The 27,845-nt window shown below is 39.9% G+C and overlaps 1 protein-coding gene and 1 long non-coding RNA gene across 8 annotated transcripts in view; one reads left to right on the forward strand and one right to left on the reverse strand.

Moving 5' to 3' along the window:
• Positions 1-27,821, forward strand: LOC123286011 (uncharacterized). Of its 4 annotated transcripts, none has more exons than XR_011503249.1 (6): positions 1-120; positions 6,519-6,622; positions 21,002-21,202; positions 23,377-23,439; positions 26,081-26,203; positions 27,577-27,821. It is a non-coding gene; the product is annotated as an uncharacterized lncRNA (long non-coding RNA). The 4 variants fall into 4 exon arrangements; XR_011503248.1 differs by having other exon boundaries at positions 26,144-26,203; positions 27,566-27,821; XR_011503247.1 differs by having other exon boundaries at positions 26,144-26,203.
• The window catches only part of KNG1 (kininogen 1), a 20,625-nt gene continuing 1,145 nt past the window's right edge, over positions 8,366-27,845 (reverse strand). Inside the window, exons 2-11 of one of the 4 annotated variants that reach the window (XM_014843349.3) lie at positions 25,430-25,540; positions 24,349-24,442; positions 21,277-21,449; positions 19,866-19,973; positions 13,803-13,887; positions 12,756-12,928; positions 12,360-12,467; positions 12,157-12,243; positions 10,616-10,693; positions 8,366-8,606 (exon numbers count right to left, since the gene is read on the reverse strand). In XM_014843349.3, the coding sequence (XP_014698835.3) occupies positions 8,526-8,606; positions 10,616-10,693; positions 12,157-12,243; positions 12,360-12,467; positions 12,756-12,928; positions 13,803-13,887; positions 19,866-19,973; positions 21,277-21,449; positions 24,349-24,442; positions 25,430-25,540 (1,098 nt within the window). In that variant the 3' untranslated portion in view covers positions 8,366-8,525. Of the gene's footprint in view, positions 8,607-8,688; positions 10,694-12,156; positions 12,244-12,359; positions 12,468-12,755; positions 12,929-13,802; positions 13,888-19,865; positions 19,974-21,276; positions 21,450-24,348; positions 24,443-25,429; positions 25,541-27,845 lie in introns of those variants that run through there. The other 3 variants (XM_044771261.2, XM_014843348.3, XM_070509260.1) reach the window with 3 other exon arrangements.

Raw genomic sequence — 27,845 nt, forward strand, 5'->3', positions numbered from 1 at the left:
CTCAGGGTTCCTCTCCTGTAATGCAATCCACTGTGTGTGTAATGCAGATGCCACCTGACCCTCTTCGTGTCACCCTGTGGGAACTGGGACTTGGAGAACTGGTGACACGCTGGGATTGCTGTGAGTAATATTGTCTCTGACCCAGGGATCTTGTGTCTTCTGCCAGCATCCATGAAACCATGGAAGGCTAACTTGTTAGCTTGAAATTAGAGCAAAATCTTGGATTCTCCATAGACCTTGTCACTCTGAATTTTAATATTTTTAAAAATCCCCAGGCAAATACTGATTATTAACTAAGTATCAATAATCTCTTAGTCCAAGTTCCCAAAGACAATTTGGGACTTTAGAAAAAAATATTAAGTTGGCAGCAAATTTCAATATAATACTGTTTTTAATCTTTTATCGGAGAGAGATCACATCTTACAAGTTTACACATAAAGGGTAAGTGGAAGAACTCTACAGCTTCTCATAAATTACAATATTGTCTGAGGTTTTCAAGACCAGTTTCTAATGACACCAGTCATTCAAATAAAACCTCAGTCTAGTTGTATGCCCATATTTATGTTTATATATCTTAAAATATTAGTGTAAGTAATAATAATTCATAAGGCAAGTGTTTGAAATTTTGAACCTTTCATTTAATTTACCATTTTATAAAATGCTAAAGTTCTCACATGAGATAAAACGCTATGTTTGCATTTTTATTTCTCACATGGCAAAACCAGGAGAAGATATATGCCTATCTTTCACATCCAGAATATACAAAATAATTTTTCAAAGTACTTGAGTAGTATTACATAAACTTGGCTTATATTTTACTTTTTATTCATCTATTTTAAAACTAATATGGAAGCCCTATAAATCTTGCTTAAAAGGATTTCTTAAAGTCTTTTCCATTGGAAGCTGTGTCTTTATAATTAACCATTTTACAGATGAAAGGGGTCTCCTGCATTTCTTTATCTTTTCTTTCCCCTTTTACAACTACTAATTATTGGCTTGACGTCAATTGGTCTATTTTTTATTTTATAACTAAGAGGGACATCAGGTCTTTCAATGAAAGTGAAATTTCCCTTTTTCTCTTCTAAAAACATTTTTGAGAATGTTTATATTAGAAAACAATAGATGTACTCTTTAAATTTTTATTAATAATTTAGTTATCTTTCTATCATAATTTATATGTTTTAAATTTTATTTTGTTCGGATATAGTTTTAACTCTCATCTAAGCTTCAGCTTTTCTGCTTGGAAGTCACCTTTTTCTAGAAGAAAAACCTTTTATGTTTCAATCCTCTGAAGACTAATTTTAACCCACTTGCTGCATTTCTATCAGCCAAGGTGTAATTTCACTGTAATTTTACCCAGAGATAGAGTGACAACAGGGCGTCCACCTTTCCTCCCAGCCCTGAAAGTTTTTTTCAGGTTACTGTCTCGCTTTTCTTGCGGATCTTTATGATCCTTTCTCTTAGCTTCATATAAAGTCTTAGTGGTCTTCTGAAACCACTTATAGGAGCCCTGTTGAATTGGAGATATTTTCCTGGACTTTATTTTCTAATTTCCTCCCTGGGTGAGTGACCCTATATAATTCAAAGGCTTCTACCACGGGAGACTCCCGTCCTCTAGTGTCTGTGGCATATCCACACAGTCTCCCAGGAACAGAAAGCTTTTACTGCCAAAGGCATCAGAAAGGCTACAGTCCCTTTTGGGGTCCTACTTCCTCCTGGGGACATATGAACTTTCACATAGGGAAAAAAAAGTCAGAGCCAGATGACAAAAGGAATTAGTAAACTCTTAGGCAGACTGAAATTACATCGCAGCCCTGTAAGAACAAAGGAAAGAAAGGATGGGAATGTATTCATTGAAGAAGAGAAGGTACTTTTTCCCAGCGGCCCCGAGTTCACCTCTGCATTTATCCTCTGGGGGGCAGCAGTTCCCTGTAAAGGAGGGAAGATGGGCTTGGAAAGGAGTTAGGCACGTTGTGGTCCATTTCTTATTTTATTAGTGGTGAGGGAAAACTTGCTTCTTACAGGGCTGGAATCTCACAAAGAATCCTCACTCATCTGAATAAGATTTAAGCTGAATGACTTCTCACAAGTGTGGAAACACTTATTCAGAAGGTAAAGACTGTTGACTCCTTCTGAGTCAGCTACTCATAGATGGGTCTCCACCTATTTTATGGATCCACCTTTCATAATATCAGCCACAGGGCAATACAATAACAGCAGCAACAAATGCCCTACCTACTGAATTTTCTTACCCACTCTAGTCTTTGAGCAATGTATCATTATTAAAAGGTATTCATATATTTATTATAATTCTGAAAGATTTATGGGAATCAAATCTAATGACATAAAAAAAATACTGCCATATTTACAGCATGATTCCCTTTTTGGAATACACATACCTACAGGCATTTGGAGAAAACATTTCTGGAAAGTTATAACCAAAATCTCAACAGTAGTTTCTTTTGGCTGATGAGATTAGTTTTTTTCTGCTCCACATTATTCTGTATTTTCTGAATTTATTCCAATAAACATTAACATATATTATAAAATAGTATATAAAAAGAATGAACACATATGTCAGGGACCTTAGAGAAAAATTAATAGTGAATTTCAACATTCAAATAAATATTTAAATATGAATAGCCTCAATCTTAGTCCTAGATTTTCCTGTCCTATGTTCTGGCTTTTATTTATTAATGTTTATATAGCACATGTAATTAGCATAAAGTTGTTTTGTGGTGGGTAAGACTTCAGAACCAAGCTGTAGAAGATGTTCAAAACAGAGAGACTAAATGCAGAAAAAGGCATCTGCTTGTTATTCTTTCAGGGCAAATCTGAGCAAATGTCATGGCCCATATCTTTCTCCTTCTCCTCTTGGTCCATCAGGTTCTAAATTGTCTCATTGTAGAGTTCCAGACTGTTGGAGGAGGGCGGGCCATGCTGTCATCTCGTTCTGCCCTCCTACCCAGCTCAGAAATCCTTCCCACAATACCTCTGACTTCTTGCCTCTCCTTCAGCACCGCCAGAGAGGTGGAGCTCAGTGCTTCTGCCTAAAATGCGTTTCTCTCTGTCTGCCTGGAGAACTTCTACTCATCATTCCATATTCAAATCAGGTGGACTGTTTCTGTGAGCCCCATGTGGCACATGGGTGCCATTGGTGGTGATGACTGTGGATTCTGTGGTCAGTGAATCCTGCCTCTCCTACTAACACTTGCTGTGTGATCTTGGTCAGCTTATCACACCTGTCTAAGCCTTAGTTTTCTTATCTGTAAAATGGGGTTCACAGATATCATAACATGCATGGGGTCTTCTGATGGTGTCTGGCACATAGCAGGCAAGTAATAGATGGTAATTACTGATGAGGATTTTTAGGCTGCTTAATTTTAAAATGGCTTATGATGAGGATTTTTAGGCTGGTTACTTTTAAAACTGCAGATGAGAATCAGGCTCCGAGGAGTGGAATTTGCTTGCCCTTTGATCAGAGACAATTGCATTTGTGAAGGAAATCTCCATGCCTCCCTCTCTGCGCCAGGAGGAAGGGAGGATGGCCTTATCTCTGGAAACTCTTAATGGGGAAGGCAAGAACTTAAGTCATTTACTGTCTGGCAACCTCATGTAACTGACCCCCCACCCCAAAATCCTCCTTTGTCTTTAGTTGAAGATAATATTTGAGCGGTGACTTCTGCCATTTACTCAATCCGGTTTGATTCTTATCTAAAAGTTGTGGGACCGCCGAATGGCCGGACCCTACCGGCACTGGTACCATTTTAACTTTTTTTCCTTTGTCTTGTAAAGAGATGACTCACATACCCATGCCTTAAATTTAGCCCTAACCCTCAACTCGGGGCAGCAGCAGGAGCTCTGACTGCCCGTGGGTCCTGTCCCCACGCACCAGCTCTGCCTGCCCATGGGTCCTGTCCCCATGCCAGCGGGGGCAGCAGCAGCGGCTCTGCCTGCCCATGGGCTCTGTCCCCATGCCAGCGGGGGCAGCAGAAGCGGCAGCAGCAGGAGCTCTGCCTGCCCATGGGTCCTGTCCCCATGCTATTCTATACTATTCTCTAAATAAAAGAGCACTACTGCCAGATCTTAAGAGTCTAAGAAATCTTTCGACTCCTCGGCTCACCGACCCTGCATCAATTACTACTATTGGTCACACTAGTCGTTTCAATCCTGACCTGCATGTTAAAATCACCTGCAGAGCTTTTAAAACATGGTTTAGTAGGCTAGATGCTCCTAGCAAGGTAGGTTTTAAAGGCTGTCCAGCTTCTAATGTATGGCCAGGCTGAGAACTGTTACACCAGCAGTTCTGAGGGTGTGGCCCCTGGTCTAGGAGCACCAGCATCTCCTGGGGAGCTGTTAGAAACTCAAATTCCAGGGCCCCCACCACACACCTACTGAATGAGAAACTCTGGAAAGGGGCCCAGCAATCTGGGTTTTAACAAGCCTTCCAGGAGATTCTGATACATGCTAATATTTGTGAACCACTGCACTAGATTGTAAGCTAAGTGTTTGTCTTGCTCAATGCCAGATTCCTAGGGCTTAATGCTATGCCATATAAATTCGGTTTAGTTCAGTTCAATTCAAGAAATGTTCACTGAGTGCTAACTTCCTGTTAAAGCTCTGTGTCTCAGCCTGGGAACATGATGCTGTGTGCCCTCTCAGCTTGCTTACAGCCTCTCAGACTTAACTCTTCCTTCCTGCTCTCACTGCAACTTATGTATACCTCTACCCACCATTGTCATCTTTATGCTGATTTACATATATTTTTCTATGTCTGTGTCCCCCACCAGACTGATCTCCTTAGGGCAGGAGCAGCCTTTACTCATTTTCTTAGGAGACGCTCCAATGCAGTTGCATTGCTGGGCCTGGTTCTGCACTGGAAACCAATGGAATGTGTTCCCCTAATGTAAAATGAGAGGGGAAAAAAGGCTGGTGTGTCAGTCAAGATTTGACGAGGGAAGCAGAGCCACTGTGAGTGTTATAGGATAAAGGATTTATTTCAGGAATTAGACTTTACACCATTTTGGGAGGAGCTAGGAGGTAAGATCCAGGGAAAAGGAGCTGGGGAATCAGAAAAGTCACTGATCTGACCTCCTCAGGCATTGGTGCTGGTGGAGAAGGCAGAGCTTTTAGGGAAATCTGGACAAGCAGATGCAGTTGCCAGAGGTAAAGTTAGTGAAGAAATATGCTGCAGCTGTTGTCCTGTTGGGCCTAGTGTGGCAGTAGGTCAACATGGCCAGCTGTGGGAAGAGAGCCACGTGTGAAATAGGGAGGACAAGGACAGGCTGGACCCCTTCAGTACCTCTATGGCATTGCTCACTATATCTCGCCCCATGGCTTTCAGAGAGTAATGGCCCTGCTTCATTCCATCTTGTCAATCACACCCAGATTTCTCCTTTGAACAACGCTAACCCAGAACCATACAAGAAAGGGGCTTCTTGGAAACATAATTCCTGTTTAGCCAAGTTGACAAAGTACTAAATCACCCAGCTGGTAAATATTACTTACCTGCAAAGCTGGGTCTTATGTTTTTTCCAAGAGCTACTATTTCATCCATTTTTAATAGCCATGCCAGAATAGCGTTATTTCCACATGCTCAATATGGTACCGTCTCCAAATGCCATAGAGAGAAGGCGAAGGACCGGGAAGCTGTTACGACAAAAGTCTTTTGCTGGATTCAAGTTTCTAGTTCGGAAGTAGAAATAGAAGTTAAGATTACTTTCGGAGAATAATTTCTTTCCTTTCTGTTCTTTTTGATATAAGGAGTCCTATAATTGCAGTGTCCCAAGAGCTTAGTCCAGAGTACCTAATGACACTCCCCTGTTTACATAATTTAGTAATATATTCTGTATGTTCTAATAATGCAATTATAGCTCCCCTTTGGGCCAGCCCCGTGGCCGAGTGGTTAAGTTCGTGTGCTCCGCCTTTGGCGACCCAGGGTTTCACTGGTTTGGATCCTGGGCGTGGACATGGCACCACTCATCATGCCACATTGAGGCAGCGTCCCACATGCCACAGCTAGGAGAACCCACAACTGAAAATATACAACTATGTACAGGGGAGGCTGAGGGGTGGGAAAGAAGATTGGCAACAGTTGTTAGCTCAGGTGCCAATCTTTAAAAAGAAATAGCTCCCCTTTATTGATTGCTTGTCATGTGCTAAGCATTATGCCAATTAAAGGAATTACCTCTTTTAAATCTCAACACACCTATGATGTGAGTATATTATTAACCTAATATTCCAGATGAGGAAACTGTTGTCTTCAGAAGTTAAATAAATTGCCAGCTTTTGAACTCAGGCTGTCTAACTGCGGAAACCCTGATTCTTAACCACCTCACTATACTGCTTCCAATGTTGATATACTGAGCAGTACCTCCAATTAAAGTTTTGCAAAAGACAGAATGGTGTTCAAATGGAGAGTCTTGTAAAATAAAGACTGAAGGTAAATAATTTAACAAAAGCATTTTTGCAAGTTGTTGAGATAATATTTTGCTTTCTGACCATCTCATTTATTATAGAGAGAGACATTGGGACTTCCAGAAGAGTGGGTTGGTGTCGTATCTACTGGATCCTCTGAAGTCTTGTCATAGGAGCCCTAGGGACGTCTGGCCTCTCCCACAAGGTAAGGACACAGAGCACCAGCAGAGGGAGTGGAGCAGCAGTGCAGGACAGATTGAGATGAGTCTAACAAACATTAAGTCCTTTGAAACCAAGCTTAGAAGCAGGAAATGGAAGATGGGGTAAAAAATCAATAAGAACATCTTGCTTGAGGTGTTAGGCCTAGACAATATGAGGAGTGTGGGTTGGACTTGATAAGAGGAAATTCGTGCACTGAAGAGAAGTGTAAATGGATGACGTTCCAGAGCCAAAGTCATAAACATGGGTGTGCCTTTGGCTCCGGAGTGGGAGGAGGGTGCTGATATTTAAAAACAGTGAAAGGTAGGTTCTGGGTCACAGGAAACTCATGATTATTTTATCTTACAAAGGACTGAAATGGGAGTACTTCATGCTGTTGAGAGTGAGAACTGTAGGCTTTGTAGGCCAGTCTGGAGCAGTCATTCTTCTGTTAAATGGGATGACCTGCAGATACCTGGAATACTGCCTTGAGTCCAGTCTCATCTCTCTAATCAGTGCTACCCAGAACCTTCAGAATAATGGGTCTTAACCACTCTTTTAGCACATCTTAGCTCAAGAAATGTAAAAGGCACTCGACTGCCTACTTGAATCTAAATGCCCAGTTGGGCTTCATTTTATCTTTCCAAGTTGGTCTCTCTACCTCTTCAACATCTTCCTGTCGCATTAGTCAGGTCTGTTCACTCCTCCACAAATGATCATGGCCTGGATTAAATGTCTGTTCCATATGCTTTAGTCTTGCTTCCCAATGTGATTGTAAGCTCTTGAGAGAAAGGATTTACGTCTTTTGAAATTTATTTCTCTTCTTCTCAGGACCTAGCGCTAGGCATATGGTAAACAGTCAGTGCTTGCTGCTTGACTCAGTTATCCTTTACCCTGAGCAGTGTTCAGAACAGCACCAGCCACAATGAGATCTTTCATAAGGGTTTTGTTTTGAAAGGATCATCTCAGAATCAGAAATTATGTTGGTGTGTTTTTTTCCTAAGGACAACATTGATAATAAAGCCTCATGATCATATGGCGTAATGGAGTTCAAAAGGTTTGAGTTTGAACACCAGCTCTGTCACATATTAACTGAGTGACCCTGGGCAGGGCACTGTGAGCTACAGTTTCCTCATCATAAAAGGTGACCACAGGGACATCAGAGTGGTTGTGAGGATTAAGTTACCCACCAAAAGGAAATTGTCTAGCATGGTAAATGGCTATAATAGACATTCAATAAATGTGTTTCATTACAGGAAATTTAAAATCTCGATCACTCTTTATTCTACCGGCTTTCTATTTTCTCCTTTACCCTGATCAGAAAGATAATTTTAAATTTTATTTAAACCTTTTTGAGGTTAGATATTTTCAGATAATGAGAAGTTGGTAGACCTCATATTAACAAAGATTTTTTTATTTCCTTTTTGGTAATTATCTTGATCATATAAAACAAGACAAATTACTCTTGGCTTTGGGCTGGGAATCAGGAGAAGGAGGAAGGAGGGAAGGGAGAGAGAATCCTTAGATTGCTGGTGGAAACACGACCCACTGACCCTTGATTTGGTACCCGTGACAAGGTCTCAGTGGTAGAGAAGCCCCACCGAAGGGATTCCTGCCTTGGTGAGCAAGAGTGCTCCAGAGTTGGGCTATGAACATGGGTGGTAGAGCCACTGCACTGGCTCTCTCATCAGCTAGACTCTGCTGCAGGGTGGGAGTGCCTAAAAGGAGACGGCTGTGGATTAACCAGGAGTGAGAACATGAAGACAGAACTTTATTTCACCCAGCAACAGAGTGATAAAATGGCGTTCTTCTCTATTTAAGTTCTATCCCATCTTCTTGTCCTTCCACATGGGGTTGCTGACAGAGGGTGTTGGGGCTATTGTGCCAGGTGTGGAGATTCTGCTCACTGGTCAAGAGACCTCACTCTCAGATGCTGGCTCTGCCCCTGCCTCTCGAGGTCGGCCCACATACTCGCAGGGCCTTAGGTGCTTCTGTAAGTATAGTAAAACTCTGTTAATCTGATGTGATCATTCAATAAAACACAAGTGAAGTCACCAGTTGACAACATGAGACTTTTTCCTGACATCATTGATTATTTATTGAAAAGTACATATAATACTTGAAGTGAAATAAAAACTCAGAGGCTTAAAAGCATTGGAAAAATTGAAAGAGCAGTGACACGTGCATCCACAGGATAGTGTGGCCGTCCAAAGCCCTATCTGTTTCGCTAGGCAAAGCACAGCCAGGGTTAAAATGTATGCCTCCCTCACATTTTAAGGCAATTAAAGATAGTCATCTTATTCTCTTTTGCAAAAATCAATGTTCTTCAATGTCGTAGCTAAAAGATGACGTGGTTATAAAGTGAGACTAGAGAGGAATCTCTTTATAAAATTTCTGAACAAAATTTGTATCATATCTTGTGATATTCCCTTGTCGATTAAAAAAAAGGTGTCCTTCACAAGCCTGCCTTTATATTACTTCCTCTGCTTTGCATCATTATCGTTAAACTCAGGGCTGCTGAAAACTAAGGATTACTCAATCTAGCCTCAGCAACAAATAAACAAACAGAAAACTCCTGTTTGAAAGCCTTGTTGCAAAGAGCGGTTAATGAGTAAACAGAAATTATTGATTTACAAGAAACACTCACCCAGAAAGAGAATTATCAGAATAGCGTTGTCAAATGGGAGTAACTATTTGATGTAACTAACCCCTTTTGGAAACAGAAAGTTAATTGACTTCTTCCTCTCCTCCCTTTGGCCAATGTGTCTTTCTTTCTTATGGTCTCTCTTTAACCTCTAGAGGTTTTATTATTTTTTCCCCCTGTTAAGAATTTCAGCATTCAGTCTCTTAATTTCCCTTATTTTCACACGTGGTCCGGGACCAGGTGCCATAGTTTATTCACATTGTCAAGAATCTTTGTATGAAAATCGATGACGTACGTTATTAAGGTACACATTCATTACTAGAAAAGCAAATTGCAGTAGGCCATAAGACACACTGGTTTGTCTATTTTCTGTGATAGTTAAGAAAATTTGTGAGGAAGACTCATAAAGGATTTAGAATTCTGCACACAGTTTTAATTTGTCTGTGGAGATTGATCGTGTCCCCACTGGGAGTCTGACCACTTCTCTCCAGGCTGCTCTGAAGCTTCATGCTTTTTGGTGCATCATAGCAGGATATTTGGACAGTGTGGAGAAGAGATGATGAAGTGTTAAAGAAAAACCTATGGCTGCATAAATTAAGAAAGAGCATCAGAGAGACTGAAATCATCAAATTCTTTCACTTCCACAGTTGGATTCATTCTATCAACTGGCTTCCAGGGGCGTCCAGGACATTTTGGGGATGTTGTTTCTGGAAAATCAGATATGAGGTTAAATGAAAGGCTATTTGGCTCTATCTGGATGTCAGGGATCCAATCATCATCACTCTCTGTAGGAGCTGGTAGTGTATGAGGCGTCAGAGGAGCAAGGAGATCTAAGTCCTGAAAGTCCGGAAAGGTAACTGCTACCCCTGGCTGGGCTAGGGAAGGGAGGGGTGTTGGCCCTTCTGTCTTCTCTTGTGTCTGTGCAGAAGAGGTAGTACTATCTTCAGAAGAACTTGCCAAATGCTCTGTTTTCCCACCATTGTGCTTTACATTGTTTTTTGTTTTATTTTTATGTTTTCCATGGCCATGACCACGCGCATGTTTATGTCCATGGGCTAGGCCATGTCCCTTTTGATGTCCATGGCCAACGCCATGTTTACCATGGTGTTTGAGATCATAGTCAAGTTTCTGTTGATGCCCGTGGCCAAGGTCATGTTGCTTTTGATGTCCACGGCCAAGGCCACGTCCCCTTTGGTGCTCATGGCCTTGGTCATGCTCATGTATATAACCATGGCCAAGGCCATGTTTTATTTGCTTTTTATGGCCCCAGCCACGCCCACGACTGGGTCCTTGTTCTTTTCCCGAATCCCGCTCTTCATCTTGTATGGGTGCCACGGAAGTGTTGGGTAGACTTACAGTTGTTCCTTTTTCTGTTTCCATTACTTGTGCTGTTCGGAAAGGTGAAAAACCTGGAGGCCTTTTCAGCATTGAGATCTAAATGGGAAATATTAAGATGAATGTATTACTGTGAAAACCACACTATCAATGAAGAAAGAAGGAACTGAGACCTAGCAATGCTATCTCGGTTTATAATGGGACAAGTCTTAGCCAGATTTTAAATACTACATTAATATTCCAGAAAGGACGAAAATGAATAATGTTTTTTCTTGTTTTGATTAACTTTATAATTTGTGAATATTAATTATTGTTCTTAGTAATAATCTAAGCTGGAGAGCTTTTTTTCTTCATCTAGAAAAATTGCGTGGTTGAACTACATAATCTCTAGGGTACCTCCTAAGCCTATGATTATGTAAAGCCATGGCACATTATTTATTAATTGATACTAATTCTATTAGGTCAATTATTGCTTTTATCCTAAAAGGCCCTAAGTGGCTTTATGAAGTAAATGTATAGGGAGGATAAATCTACAATCATTTTGTTGGGCTGAAACTCATTAGGACTTGTTCATAAGCGTGAAACACAGCCTTTGTATAATGTTTATTTTAGACTATATACATACCACCACATGACAAAAACCTAAATCAGAAAAAAGTGAGAAGAGGCATCTTGCGTTGAAGGTATGGAATTGTGGATTATATCTACTTACACTTTCACTACTGGTGAGAACGTGATGGTTGGGAGCAGTGTTCAGTGGTGCAGAGAGCATGATCTTTGGAGTCAAACAAGCCAGACCCTACTGGTTATCAGCATCATCGTGAACAGATTGGGCTCTGATTTGACCTAGACTTGAATCCAAGTGCCACTAGCTTCATTTTTCTCATTTGTAAATAGGAATAATAGCAGCACCTGCCTCATAGAGTTGTCAGGAGGAAAATATATGTGAAGTCTTCAGTACAGTGCCGGGGACAGAGGAAGCACTTGATAATGTTAATATTTACTCCGGGACCTCAGCATCTTTGTAATTTTTAGTGTCTCATCCTAGACAATGGGGAAAGTATTACTTACTTCCCAGGGTTCTTTTAAGAATGAAAAAAGATAATGCAAACTAATGCTTCTCAAACTTGAACATGGGTATGAATCTCCTGGAGATCGTGTTAAATGCAGATTTTGATTCAGTAGATGTGGAGTAGGGTCTGAGATCTGCATTTCTCCCAAGTTCCTTGGATGTAGGCAGAGAGGAGTGGAGGGCTGTGCCTCACCTCACGCACACCTTGAAGATGCATCGCTGGTGTCAGCTCTCCACAGGAGGCACTATACCTCCCTAAGAGAGAGCCTATTGGACCACGGGACACTGACAATGTGTGAGGTTAGTAAGAGGACCGCTGCTCTCCTTCCTAGCCATAAAAAAGAAAGATCAGCACAGAAATGTGAGAGTTCTCCCATTTTAGAAAACATAGTCTCCCAATTCATTTAAATAATGGTTCACTTTCAACCCCAAAATACAACTTTTCAGAATGAGCAAAATTGACTCAAACTGACTGTAATGAGAATCATACCTCTCTTCGTGGTTGACAGTTGACAGTAGGGTAAATTTTTTTCTCCCAAGGTATCAAATAAACATCAGCATTACAGTTTAGAATTTGCTATCCATGAAAACAGAAGCCAAAAGAGAGAAAAGTATTATTCATGAGAAACTTAAACAAGTATAAAACATCAAATAGGTTTCCAGGGAGTGGTAGATAGTTGTGTTATTACTCACTCCAAATTGTTTGGTCTCACAACTGTTGGTCAACTCTTCATTATTTTCCTTGGAACATGTGGTTTCCGTGGCTGTGAACTCAATAGAAAATCTACGTCCAGCCACTACCTGGAAAATTAGTTAGCATAAAGTAGAAGCTTAATTAATAGTGTCATAAATTATATGTTTCTACCCTAAGGGCTTTCAGGGGAGAATATTGACATTTTAATTAGACGCTGACTTGTCCATGATCTCATGCCAAGCACACAGCAAGGTTGGGACTTGAAATTCAAATCTCCCAAGTCCTGTTCACCAGGTATAGTGTTTCCCAATCCAGGGCCAAGATCAGTGGCAAAACTGGTAAGCAATTTACATGTGGCCTATAATATCACTATTTTTGTAGCGTAATTTACAGACCTGTACTGTTGCTTTTTTCACAGTGTCGATCTTGAAATAGAAAGTTCCATTATTCTCTGCATTAAGCTTTGCAATGGAATGATTCAGAGGCTCCTCCAGCTCTGGGCTGTTGACAGGTATATCTATGGGGCAGCCAGGGCAAATCTTGGGAGGTGGTTGTACAAAATCCTCCGCTGAAAGAATCAGGTTTTAAGTCAGTGTGTGCATTGAAGCAGCAGTCTAGCCTGGTACCTCTCCCACACATGATCCAGCATCCATTTATAGAGGGCCACGTGGCACCCAAAGGCCAAGTAGTGGGTGGGTGGAGGTTGTCTGTCTGACCTGCACCTTATTGTCTCTCCTCTTTTCCTCTCCTCAGAGCCAAGTGCGTTTAGGGAAACATTCAATCAGAAGGTGTTAGTTAGTGACTCAATCAATATGCTGCACTTAGTTCCCAAGTTTTTGCATTTTTGATGGAAACCGTAAAAAGCAGTGCTTAACATAAAGGAATCACTCTCCAGTGGGAAAATTTTAAGTCCTATGAATCTGGTGTGCAGGCAGCTTGTGTAACGCTTCTCATTGTGGAGAGTATACAACTATCTTCCAAGTATGAGAAAAGCCAACTCTTGGTATAAGAAATCCTGACTTGACTCTAAACTCACACTATCTCCCATTTGCCCCATGTAGGAAAAAAATCTTTAATTGAAGGATTAAGCTCTGAGTGTATAAAAAGAGATACAGCTACCCCAATTTACAACATCTGACGTAGGGACATCTTGTGCACAAGGAAGACAAGCTGAGATCATACCCAGAGAGAAGCTTCGCCCAGAGAACATAAATTTTCCCTTCTGTCACCATATTCCCTTCTGGCCACTTGCAGAGGAGTCTCAGCTGCACCCACTGCAGCACAGCTGAGCAGAGACAGGGTACAGTGTTCTCAGGGAGGTCTGTTGGTCATACAGACTGTGGCATATCATGGGGACGAAAACGCAATTTGTATGACAAGTCCTAGCCAGTTGTCTGGGACCAACACGCACTATTAGAGCACCCACACGTACTATCCCATACCTGGAATGATGTGACAGCTCTGGGTCAGGGAAGCGATTCTTAGCTGAATATCCACGTGCGCTCTATCCGTACATTCACCAATATCCTGGTTTTTAAAAAGTGTATAAGTGCATAAATTAAACACATTTTTAAGAACCTTTAAAGTAAACAAGTAAAATAAAAAATAGGGTGTTGGCTTTACAAATCATCACATAGAAAAAAATAAAAGCCATAGTCTAATTGCAAAAGAGAGAATAAGAAACAATTAGGTACTAGCATCAACAAAAACAACAAAGACACTTCCACAAGCACACGGAAACATGAAATAAGGTGACAGGAGTACCTCAGATAGAAATAATAACCATATAAGTGAATGGGTAAAACTTTCTTTTAGAAAGGCAAAGGTTTTTAAATTAAGCTAAAAACAAAATCAATGTATTACATCTTCAAAAATGATCTCTTGTAATAAAAATGATAAAGAAAGATTAAACATAATGGATGAGCAAAGCTATATGAGGCAAATATGAACCAAAAAGGAGCTACAGTATTATTAATATTGGACAAAGTAAAATTTAAGGTAACAAAAAACTCATACAGGCAGTAAAAAAGATAATTTTATTTTTATAAAAAATATAGTCTACAAGTGTGGAATCAAAATACATAAAGCAGAAAACAGATATACGAATAGAAATGAATAAAAATAATTGTGGTGGGAAAATTTAACATACAACTATAAATCTAAGACAGACCAAATAGATTAAAAAAACAATAAATAAGGTCATAGAAGACTTGAATGATATAACAACGATTTAAGTGGTATTTTCCTATGGTACACATGATTTAAAATGATACTTTCATAAGTATGATACAAATATTTTTAATTGCTTTTACACTAGATCACAAGAAAGGCTCAATAAATTTTGCAAGTCGAAAACAATACTGGCCATGTTCTTTGACTTCAGAACCAAAAAGAAAAAAAATCACATAATTTTAAACAAATAAACAAACAAAAAACCGACTACTTGAAATATAAACACACTTGCCTAAATAGTAAAGGTCTTCCTTGGATCAGGAAAAAAAATAAAAAACAAAACAAGAAAAATGAGAATTCCACATAATGTTGCCAGAACAGCATTCAGAGTTCACTCATGGCTTTATAAATTTCATAATTTGAAAAGAGAGGCAAGAAACAAACAAAACAAAACAACTCCAACTCTGGGTGTTTACCTCCAGCAGTTAGGAAAAAAAGAAATAATAGTCTTAAGGAAGACAAGAAGGAGAAAACCATAAAAATAAAAGCAAAGCCGATGAATTAGAAAACAGAAGGTATTTGCATTAATAAATCCAAATGACCATTCTTGGTGTAAGGAAAGAAAATCAAATGCAAAAAAAGTCAATAAAACAAAGGATACAGAGAAGTGTAAAAATATAAGAGAATATTATGAATGAGTATATGCTAATTTAAATCTCCAAAGAATAGATACTTTTCTGGAAAACTATAAATAACCAACACTGACTTAGGAACAAGAAGAAAACTTGAATGGAACAAGGACCAAACAAGAAATAGAGAATGCTATCATTACTCTCAACTTCTATCCTACTTTTCACCTCCAAACAACATAAATGTTTTATAGATAAATAATTTAAAAAATTAAAGAAATATATATGTTTCCATGCTATATAAACTCTTTCTGAATATAGAAAATAGTGGCAAACTACCCAACTCATTCTATAAAACTATAATCTGGGTACTAAAAGCTGAAAAAATAGAATGCACATACAAACACACCTAGAAAACTGTTAAATCACTTTCACTTATAAATATAGATGTAGAAATCTTAAATAAACTAGAAATAGAATCCAAATGCATATTTAAAGGATAATTAACACTAAACAAAGAGTTTAGTTTAGGAATCTAGAGACTACTACTAGGAAAGTTGTCAAAATAACATAGATTAAATTAGAAAAACATAATATGATATTTCAATATATATTCTAAAGCATTTGCTAAATTCAATGCAAATTTCTTATTTAAAACCAAACTCTTTAAAGAGCAGAAATATGAGGATGCTTCCTAACATGACAAAGAATGTAGACTAGAGAACAGATTTTTCCTAAGAAACTACTATGGGATAAAGATTATTGCAAATTTATGTAGAAGGAAAGAATGTTGAGATATCTGGTTATTCTCTTGAAAAAAATCAATTTGGATACCCTACAAAATATAACAAAATTAATTCTACACAGATTTGAAAGCTTTTAAAAGTACTGACCACAGACAAACTAGAATTAAAAAAATAAGGTGACTGCTGAGCAAATGATGGAGGAATTCTAAAGGAAAATATTGGTAGATTTGATCACCCATAAAGAAAAACTATTTGTAAGTCAGAAATACCATAATAAAAACTAAATAAAGTAAACAACTGAGGAAATATGATAAAGCACTGATACCTTTAATATACAAATACTATTTTCCAAATTATGAAGCTTTATCCCAAAGAGAAATGGGCAAAGGATATGGAAGACAATTCATAAATTCCACCCATAAATTTATCACAAATGGATGAAAATATGATAAATAAATGCGTATAAACATTTTGATTGAGAAAATGAAAACTAAAAATGTTTTTTTCTATGAAATTAGCTAAGTTTAAAAAAATAATACTGATTCTACTGAGGGTATACATTGCTGACAGGATGTAAATTGGTATACTTGGCAAACAGTTAACTTGTATATATCAAGAGTTTTAAGAGCTTTTTACAATTTTATTCTATGTGCAAAGCTGGGACTTTATTCTGAGGAAAAAATACCAGATACAGAAATAGCTTTATCCTCAAAAATTTGAATTATTAATTATAATAAAAATGAAAACAACTCAAATGTCCAAAAATAGGGAAGTAATTTAAAAAAATAATCTATGATATCTTCGCTAGGATATTACACAGTTATTTAAAAAGAAGTTTATCAAGAGTTTTAGCAACATAGGAAAATTCTTAGGTGAGGAAAATGTAGCATGTAAAATAATTACAACTATTAAAAGACAAAAAATAATCACCAAAAATTGTCCATATTCCCCCCGAAAAAGACAACAGGGAAATACACTAAGATATCTTTGGGTATGTAGTTCAATATTATTTTTTTCCATGTTTCTGTACTGTCTTAAATCTTTCTATAAATGTATATTTCCAAAAAAGGAACATATATATAGTAAAAGTCATGTTTTTTAAACATACAGGGAATGCCACACTTATAATACCTTGAGTTTGGATGGGGAGAAGGATGCTGGAAGTAGCTCAGAGGTTTTCAATTCTATCAGCATATCTGGTTCACCTGGGAAGCTGTTAGATCCTTTTAACTGCGGGGACCCACCCAGACCAATTAAATCAGAGATCTGGCATAACGCTAGCCAAATGATTCTCATGTGCAGCGGGGCCTGAGAACTACTTATGAAACCTCTTAAACCAGTGCTTTTCAAACATTAATGTGCAAATGAATCATCTGGGAATCTGGTCAGTATGCAGATTCCAATTCAGTAGGCACGGGTGGCGTGAGAGGCTGCTTTTCTAACGAGCTCCCTGCTGACGCTGCTGCTGCTGCTCCTTTGAATAGCAAGGCCTTAAATCTCACCAACTAGGGGCAAAATATTCATTTATATTTTATGTTCTTTAATTATTATAACAACTCTATGAGATAGATGCTATTATTCTTTACTGTTTTACAAATGAGGAAGTGGAGGCTCAGAGAAGTTATACCAAAAATCTGATTGGCTTTGTGACTCCAACTGGCCCTTTGCAACTCTGTTGCAAACAGAGAACTAAATTGAGGCCTTACTAATGGACGCAGAAGAATTAAAGTCAGATAATGTTTAGGTCTCTATAACCTCAAGTGGTTAACTAAGCATAAAAAACAAAAGATGTTAATAGATGCTTAAAAGCATCAAACTGACAAATCTAAATAGTAGCTAGAGAATATGCTTTCAGAGGGTTCCTCTCTCTTTTCACTATATTTTCTTATTATGGTCAAATATATATAACATAGAATTTGCCATTTTCACCATTTTTAAGTGTACAATTCAGTGGCATTGATTATATTCACAGCGTTGTGCAACCATATCTATTTCCAATAATTTTCGTCACCCCAGACACAAATTCTGTACCCATCAAGCAATAAATCCCCATTCTCCCCCCTCCTAGTCCCTGGTAAACTCTAATCTACGTTTCCTCTCTACAAATTTTTGTATGTTAGGTATTTCCTATAAGTGGAATCATACAATATTTGTCCTTTTGTGTCTGGCTTATTAGCATAATGTTTTCAAGGTTCATCCATGTTGTACTATATGTCAGAACAATCTCATTCCTTTCTGTGGCTAAAGAATATTCCATCGTTATATATATATAATATATATATTACATTTGTTTATCCATTCACCTCTTGATGGATGTTTGAGTTGTTTCCACCTTTTGGCTATTATGAATAATACTGCACTGAATATTGGCATACAAATATCTGAGTGCCTGTTTTTAATTCTTTTGGGTATGTACTTAGGAGTGCATTTGCTGGGTTATATGGTAATTCTTTGTTTAACTTCTTGAGGAATTGCCAAACTGTTTTCCACAGCGGCTCCACCATTTTACATTCCCATTAGCAATGCATGAAAGTTCCACTTTCTCCACATCCTCCTGATACTTGCTATTTTCCAATTGTTTAAAATTATGGGCATCTTCTAGGTGTGAAGTGGCATCTCATTGTGGTTTATATTTACATTCCTCTGATGTCTAATGATGTTGAGTATCTTTTCATGTGCTTATTGGTCATTTGTATGTCTTCTTTAGAGAAATATCTATTAAAGTCCTTTGCCCATTTTTAAATTGGGTTGATTGTTGTTGCATTGTATATGCGTTCTTTGTATATTTTACATATTAAACTATTATCAGATACATGATTTGCAAATATTTCCTTCCATTCTGTTGGTTGTCTTTTCACTCCCTTAATAGTATCCCTTTTACTTTTCCCCCCAATTATGAAATAAATACATACTTGATTAGAAACATTGGGAAGAGTTGAAAGAGTTCCGAAAAATATAAAGAATCAGAAAAAGTACTGATAGTTCCAATTGAAAGTTAACTGTATAATTTTGCATATGTTTCCCATCATTGTTTATATTTACATTTTCTTTGTACGTTTGAATGAATCTTATGTATAGTTTTGTATCCTGATTTTGTTGTTTTTTACTTAACATATTATAACCCTTTTTCTAAGTCACTAAAAGCTCTATAAACATAACTTTAATGGCGGCACATATTGTACTGTATGGATGTACTGTAATTTACTTAATTATTCCCTAATGTTGAAAATAGAAGCTATTTCCAATGTTTTTCTATTAATAATAATGCTGAAATTAACATCTTGCTGTCTCGGTTTCTCATTTTCTTCCCATATAATAGAATCTTAGAAGCAGAATTTTTAGACTAAAGGGCTTGCAGCAATCTCTAGCTTAAAGCACAGTCTTCGGCTAAAATGCGAACATCCCTGGGAAGGTCATCATGCCTTAGCCGTCTTAACGTGCACTAACTACTGCCACCTTGACACACTCTCTTTCAACATATGTTTGGTTCAGATAACAAGATAACATCCTAGAAAGGGTCATTAAGGGACAGACACTCAGGATGTGTTTATTAAAGATAAGGTACGCGAGGGAAGGTGAGAAATAGAGCAGAGACAAATTTGAAGTGAGGAATTGTCTTGGATAGAGCTCGGGGGCACATGGGGAAGAGAAGGAGACAGGAAAGCGTGAAGACATGAAAAGACAAACTTGACCATGGCATCATTTTGTCTCGGGCTATTCCTAGTCCCTGGTTATATCTGAAAATGCTTATTGCTAGATGTGCAGATTCCCTGACCAGTTAGGTAAGGCACTGACCAGTGACGTGAGCTTCACAGTTCCCACGTGAATGTGAATGGGAATTGGTGCCTGTCATCTAAAATTTTAGTACCGAGTCTTCCTACACAGCTGAGGGTTCCCACACCTGTAAATATTGGACACAAAATGCTAGGTCTTTATAATTAGATTTTTGCTTACTTACACCATTCAAAAGGGACTTGCAGTCTGGAGTTAAGAATAGAAAATTCTCCTTGGAACAGTTAGTTTGCACAATTGAGTAAGTGATATCATAGTTCCATCCAGCCACCACCTGAAACAATTTTGGATTGAATATTTAAAGGGCAGTTTAAACATTATTCACAGTTATAAGGAGCTTAAAATACTGCTTGGCATATCATAAGTGTTCAGAAATATAAACTGTTATTATTAGTAGGAAAAAGTCATTACTGAATAAATGTTGAGCACTTTATGACCCTCACACCCCTCATCACAACACAGACACACACACTCTCCTACACCTCTGAAAATGAAAAGCGATGTATGGATGGAGTTACTGCATTTCTTTAAGTAAGACCTAGCAATATTTCCTGTGTAGGCAGCAGAAAAGAAAATGTTCTATTGAATCTTGTGAAATATTAACAATGCTCTTGTAGATGGATAAAGAAAACTTTGGAGCTGGAGTGGCCTTTACTGGTAGGTCCTCAGGTTCCCAGACTGCCAGACAATAAGATTTCTCCTGCTTTATCCTGGGCTAGTCCCACTCTGATAGCCAGATATGGATATAATTGAGTGGAACGTGTGTCTTGCATGAAGGCAAGTTGGAAAGTCTATTAAAAGCAGGGAATGCTACCAAAGTGAGTCCCTCATAAATAGAGGCTGAAAAACAAGGAACCCACTCAACTGTCAATAAAGGTTTTGTGAACTGAAGCAATGAAAAGACCAGATTTGGGCCAGCCCTGGCAGCCTAGTGGTTAAATTTGGCACACTCCACTTCAGCAGCCCCGGTTTGGTTCCCAGGTGTGGACCTACACCTCTCGTCTGTCTGTGGCCATGCTTTGGCAGTGGCTCACATACAAAAAGAGAGGGAGATTGGCAGCAGATGTTAGCTCAGTGTGAGTCTTCCTTAGCAAGAAAAAAAAAAAGAAAAGACTAGGTTTACTTCTTTTTCTGATGATATGGAAACTGTAATTTAGAGGGTACCCAGAAAGCTGTGCGAACCTTTTTAGGTACAATTTAATATTTTGGAGCCAAGTTTGACTCATGGTAGCTAGGCGATGGTATAGTTTTCTTAGGACCTTAATTAAGCCCAGATTGACTTTTCCATTTCACCATCTCTAGGAAGAACATGTATTGCTGACTACTCATTCACTAAAAATCAAATCTCAAAGGAAGGGGATCTGAGTGGCCCTCCTTTTTCCCTATACATATGGCAGTATCCAAATCACTTTGGTTCCTGTGCTGGTCAGATGAGAACAGAGAAGAGCTCCTCACCACCGTTGTGGAATCGTACGTTTTCCTTTGGCCAATGGCTTATTTTAGGTAATGAAACCCTGAATATGAAGATCTAACAAATTTTAACAATACCATGCAAAATGGAAAATTAAAGAACAAACCTGTCTTTGAGCCCTTTTCACTTCTCTAAGAACAAAGAGGTGGGAGTGAGCAGTGTTGTTGTTAAAATGTTGAATGGCGTGTTGCAGAACAGGTTCCAAGTCCGGGCTCCCAGCCGGTATGGGGTGCGAGCAGCCAAGGCAGTCATACTGGGCTGTCACCACAGGGCCCTCGGCTTGACAAAGAGCAGGCAAAGGGGCAGCGTTAATGAGCGAAACCCGCATTCGGATACATTGCCCTAAATAAGTAAGATAACTCAGAAGGCCCTGAGGAACAAAGTTTCCGGTAAATCCTAGTATGCATTAGGCGAAGAGAACACAAGACTGCTTTTTAGTCAGAGAAAAACACCTATCATTACTTAGGAACGTCTTACATCCATACTATTGTGCATAATTATTTTAAATTTATTTAAAAGTTTAAATTATAGAAGTAATGCATGAATTCATCTTCTTATAAAAAGTAAAACAGTACAGATATATTCTTGTTTATTTTTCAATGTTAATTAAACCTCCTTGCCAACATATTTTGCACCTGCTGTAATATCTCAGGTGCTGGGCTAGGCCACGTGGACACATTATCCCTTAGTAATGGTCGCTGCCATGAAGGAGTTGGGCAAGTCGATGGGAGAGACAGACCTGTAGATGGATCATTTCAATGTAATTGGGCAAGAGCTTGGAAAGGCAGGGGCCCAGGGTGAGCTCAGGGGAGATTCTCCTGAGCAGAGGTGGCCTGAGCTAAGAAGGGAGAAGAGCGGTCAAGGTCAACGAGGCAACATGAGGTGTGAGGCCTGAGGAGAAGGAACATACGGCTCCAGAGAAAGCAGGACGAGTCAGGGACAGCGGTGTGGTGTGGGACGAGGTGCATACACATTTCACCAGAGCTTAAAGCGGGAGGCGAGGAGGGGTCACTGAGGCCTGCAAGGGGACCTGTGTTGGTAGAGAATCCTCTGCTGTTGAACCTGGGCCCCATGCTGGAGGCCTGGGGTCACTCACTATATTCCAAGGGTCATGAGCTCCTGGGTGAACCTGATGAGAGCGATGGAGCCCTCCCCAAGGAAATGCACATACAACATTTTCCATATAATTTCAGGGTATTCATAGACCCTCTGAAGTGATTTAAGAATGGCCTGCTGTAAGACAGGGGAGCCACTGAAGGGGTTTTAATAAAACAATGTAAAATATGACAAAAGGAGAGAGTTCATATTGAATTACCAAGTAATGTTCATAATGGATAGCCCTAACGGGCTGGTCAGGAGAGCACACGCCATCACAGAAAAGGGAGAGGAGTGAAGGAGTCCCAGGCCCCTTCGCCCCGGGGCTCTTGCTGCCCGAGTGGGTAAGATCCACACAGAATGAGGAGGCCAACAGTGTCCTACTACACTGTCCCTCAGTCGTTAGCAGGTCAACACAGCTCCCCTTGCACCTCTTTCTTGGCTTTCTCTCCATAAATACCTGTGTCAGGATAAAGATTTACTGGGTGAACTGCCCCGCCTCCCACTTCCTCTCCTTGCAGAAGTTATACTGAATCAGGCTAACCAGCAAAGTAAAAAAACTGGAAGGTTACATGGTTAAGGAGGGAGAATTGCTCATGGAAGAACTGAAAAAAAGATGAACACAGGAGGTGAAAGAGGTGAAGGAGGAAAGACCAGAGGGCAGTTTGCCTGACTGCAAGGGGAGCTGCCACTGGAGTAAGAAAAGAGATGAAGCAGCCTTTCGAGGGTGAGGGGAGGAGGGAAAGGTGGAACTCAGCTTTTCTGGGTGACAGAATGGTTTTCCGCTCTGTCCCAACATTTCTAGAAGGATGTTTTTTAATTAAAATAAAGATTTAACTTTTTGAATTCTGAAACGCATCTGGCCAAAAAGGTTTCGGATAAGGGATTGTGTGGACCTAGTAGTAATTTCTGAAGGAGTGGCAAAGAGCTTTTTCTCTCATGGTATAGAACTGCTGTGTTCTGGATAATGTTAAAATCTGGTCACGAGGTAGAGTTCTTAAACTGAATACTAAAAAGCTACTCCAAAAAAGGGAGGCGATTTTAATTAATTGTGCTTTCTTTTCTGTTTTGGACTGTTTTTCTTCAACTGCCACCTCTTGCATATCTTGAGGGATATGGTTTTTGTGGGTTCCATATGGATGACTAAGGCTGGAATGGGACAACTGCCACTATGGTGAGTTTCAATAGTGTGACTGAGAGGCTGTTATGGAGCCTCGTGAACTAAAGCGCTATCCTGCAGGAGGCCAGTGCTGGGATGGCTTTTGTGATTGACATCACCCAGATGTGCCCATTCTTCTGTCCCTGGCCCCTCTGCCACAAGAGGGAGGGAGGTAATAGTGGTTATATCTGGGGATCAGTTGCTCCATACTTTATTTTAAAGGAATTTTGTTTATTGAGGGTCTGCTATACCAACTCTGCTAAGAGTAAGATACTTAACTGCTGTGGGCCTCAGTTTCCTCATCTGTAAAATGGGGATATTCATACTTGTGTCACAGAGTAGTTGTGAGGATTCAATAAGTGAATACATGTAAAGTGATGAGAACTGTGGCTGGTAATAAGTGCTCAAAAAATGTTAGCTGGATTGCTTTCATCCTGATTGTTATTAGCACAGTATGATGATTGTACTTCAGGCGTATCATCTAGCTTCAGCCTACAACAATCCTGTGAAGTGGGAATTACTGTTATTCTCTTTAATAGGTAAGGAAAAGGAAAGCCGGGAAGGTGAGGAGATTTGAAAGATTCCAGGCCAGGTCTGATATCAAAGCCTGTACTTTCCTCACTCGAGGATGCTGCCTGCAATTGAAGGCAGTCCTTGTGTCTTTTCATCCTTTTTGCACAGCCCTTGCACACACCTCATGCAATGTGGCACAGGAGGAAGAGAGTCAGGATGATTGGCAGGACCTGACCTCAAGACTCTGCCGCTCTACCCACTCAGACCCCTGACCCCAATCCCGCCCCCAAGGCTGCAAATGGCCCCCCTACAGCCGGCCTTGGGGGAGGGGGGCTTTGTCTGGGTTGCATTCCTGGCACACAGAAATGGTTTGTTTTCCTCCAGGGCAGCACCACCAGACAGATCTGCTACCTGGAGTAATCTGGCAGGTCTGGGTAGCCACGGAGAATAGCGTCTTCCCGTCCTTCTCTCTCTTCCCTATGGTTGCTGTGCATTCTCCTGTGGCCTAAAAAGGAAATAAACAAGAGACCATTTATCTAATCTTTCAGATGGAGAAGTCCACCTCATACTGTTGTTAAAGACAGCTTTCTCTTTTTTTTTAACTTAAGATTTTTTGGTAACAGTTTTGAGACATGAGGATGAAAGTTTTTGTAGCCTACTGATTATTTTTTACAAGCCCCTGATATTCAGATGAAGGAGAGGCAGTATCAAGGGCGAGGTTTTAAAGTAAGAGTCTTTGTTTCGAGCCCTGGAGATATTTCTTTTTCACCAAAATGTACACAATGCCTTAGGACCAGCCTGCCGAACTCTCCTCTTGATTTACCGTTCAATTTCAGTGTTGAGACTGGATACAGGATGCTGGTGTTTAAAGAGGTGAATCTGTGGACTGTGAAAGGAGTGGCTGCTTCCTGGCAGTTACCATCTGCAGTCTCCCTTAATTAAGGCAAGACAACCAGCTGTGGTGCGCCTGGCATATGTTAGGCATCTGGTGAACACAGCCATTGTCATTAAAACAAGGTCCCTTGCATAAGATATCCCCTTTTACTCTCCAACAACCTCAGCTCCTAATGAGGTCAATTTTAACTCCCTTTTACAAGGGAGCGCAAGGGTTCTGAGTGGTCAGCCAGTTGGAGGCAGAGCAAGATTTGTACTCAGGGCTGTGCAACTGAAGCACCCACGCTCTCCCCTCACCAGCCCCGATCTCAGCGGAAATGCTCATCTGTTGTCTCTCGGGCCGGGTCCACGCATCTCCATTTGTCATTAGAGCCCCCTTCTTACAGGAGGGCTTGCTCCGTATTTAACCACTGGCCTCTCCAGGCCCCTTCTGTCTATGCAGAATATAGACATCAAGCATTTGACTTTTCTACACATTTGAGGGCTTATGTGCATCCCTCACAAACAGGCTCAACCACATTAATCATGCCCAGCACCAGTAGAAAAATCTAGCAGCCTCAGGGAAAACTGGAGGCTCGGGAACTGTCAACACACTTACAGCTTGCTCTGGGTCTTTGTAGTCACATTCCCGCCAGGTTTTGCCACTTCCAACAGGACAGTCACCCTCCTTGATTTGGTACTTGAAGGAGTAAAATGTGTTAGGGTCATCCTGAAAAAAAGCAACCAAAGACACATAGGGTTCATCCAGCTGACCCAACAGCAAATCCCCGGGGTGGGATCTGGTCCAGTTATGAAGATTTGGTCTTGACTTGATTCAATTAAGGCACAACATTTATTAAAAATATGGAAAGTTCTAAATATCTACTCGGAAGAATGTTCATAATATACTTGCAAATATGTATTTTTAAGTTACAAAGTAGTATCCATAGTATTAGCCCATTTTTGTAGAAACCAATTTATATGTAAATACATGATTTTTAAAAGTCTGGAAAGTTATGCAGCGAAGCTGTTAAACTGTGTGTCTCTCAGTGGTGCGAGGACAGTTGTCTTTCACTTTCTTCTTTAAACAAACATTCCAGAGTTGTCTATTTTGTTCTTAAACAAACATTGTTTTTACAATTAGAAGACAAACAAAGGAGGGCTTTTTTCATTTTCGAAAAAAATGTTAACAGTTGTTTCTGGACAGTGGGATTAATTATGGGGAATTTTATATTTTTATTTACTTTGTTTTGTTTTCTATGTATTCTAGCATGTCATGAAATAATATATAAAACTTTAAAGTGCAAAGGTGCTGAGTTAGATGAGTTTTCAGGTGCAAAATCCAGCAGCAAAGGACCTGAGAGGTGATGGTGTCCAGCTGCTCTCTTTGCAGGTGAGAGAAAGGAGGCCCTGGGTGGATGGGGCATGGTTTAGGCAGCTTTTCCATCTTGGAAAGGCAGGGCCAGCCCCAGATCACAGGTCTCCTGACTCCTGGGGCAGCGCTCTCTCAGACCCTGCATGGGTCACAGTATTTGCATCTGGGAAATGATAGTATCAAACAAGATAGTCTCTGAGGTCCCTTCTAGGTCTCAGATTTTGACAAAGCAGTAGGTGGTAGTGGCATAGGCAGTGCCCACATGGCAAAGATAAAGATAAAGAGTGATTCTATGCACATTTTAGACCAAAAAAATCACATTTGCCATGGATGTCAGCCGATAAAGACAACTTGGATAAACTGTTGCTTGAGAGCATCAGGACTCGCATGACCACACTAGTAGGAACAGAATGGCTCCATTTTACTTTCAGGAAAAAAAAATGTCCACTGGGCTTCTTTCTTTATCCTCATCATGTCAAATGGCTGGATTTTTTCTTCCACCAAAGTAAACAATTGCTTAACTATCACAGAGATGCAGTGTTTTATAGTTAAATTCATTTAAACAAACTATTGAAAGATTAATACTTCTTGAAATCACACATCTTGTCAGGATTTGTCTTCACCCTGAGTGCATCAGTCAGTGATGAAAATATGAAAAACCAACTAGAACGTTGCCACTACCTTTGATGCATTCAGCCGTACGGACCTCATCGTAGAGATTTTGTCTGATGCAGCAGAACCATATTAATCTCACTTCTGACTCTTCTTACACATACCCTCCCCACCCTTTGCCCTAGTTTTATTGAGGTATGATTGACAGATAAAAATTGCATATATTTAAAGTGTACAACTTGCTTATTTGGTATACATGTACATTGTGAAAGGATTACCACAAGCAAGCTAATTAACATATCCATCACCTCACAGAGTTACCTTTTTTTTTTATTAAATTTTTTTTTTTTTTTAAAAAGATTTTATTATTTCCTTTTTCTCCCCAAAGCCCCCCAGTACATAGTTGTATATTTTTCGTTGTGGGTCCTTCTAGTTGTGGCATGTGGGACGCCGCCTCAGCGTGGTCTGATGAGCAGTGCCATGTCCGCGCCCAGGATTCGAACCAACGAAACACTGGGCCGCCTGCAGCGGAGTGCGCGAACTTAACCACTCAGCCACGGGGCCAGCCCCCAGAGTTACCTTTTTTGTGTGTATAGTGAGAATGTAAGTGAGCAAAAGTGAGGCCGTCTTATTTTGCTAAGTGGCCCCAGCCCCTCCTCGATGTGACTACTCGATGCTCTAAAAAATTCACATGCTCTCCTGATTTGTGGCCTCTGCTTATGTATGTACTCCTTGATAGCTTGATAAATTAAAACTTTGTTCTGTGAGTTTCTCTCCAGGAACAGACTGACCACAGGCGGGAAACACACCTACAAGGCATCCATCACAGCTGACAGAGAATGGAACAATGTGATGCCTGGAGCTCATCACGCCTGGGGACCAACATCCGTGGACTTGCTCCTTACTGCCCATTTTCCCTGTATAACTGCCTCAAGATTCTGTAATTTGGGAAGATGGGTTTTAAGACATTGATCACCCGTCTTCCAATTAGCCGGCTAATCTAATTAAACTTCCCTTCTCGATCTCTAACTCGTCGTGATTAATTGGC

Source organism: Equus asinus, chromosome 5, assembly GCF_041296235.1.
Source record: "Equus asinus isolate D_3611 breed Donkey chromosome 5, EquAss-T2T_v2, whole genome shotgun sequence".
In the NCBI taxonomy this organism is placed as follows: domain Eukaryota; kingdom Metazoa; phylum Chordata; class Mammalia; order Perissodactyla; family Equidae; genus Equus; species Equus asinus.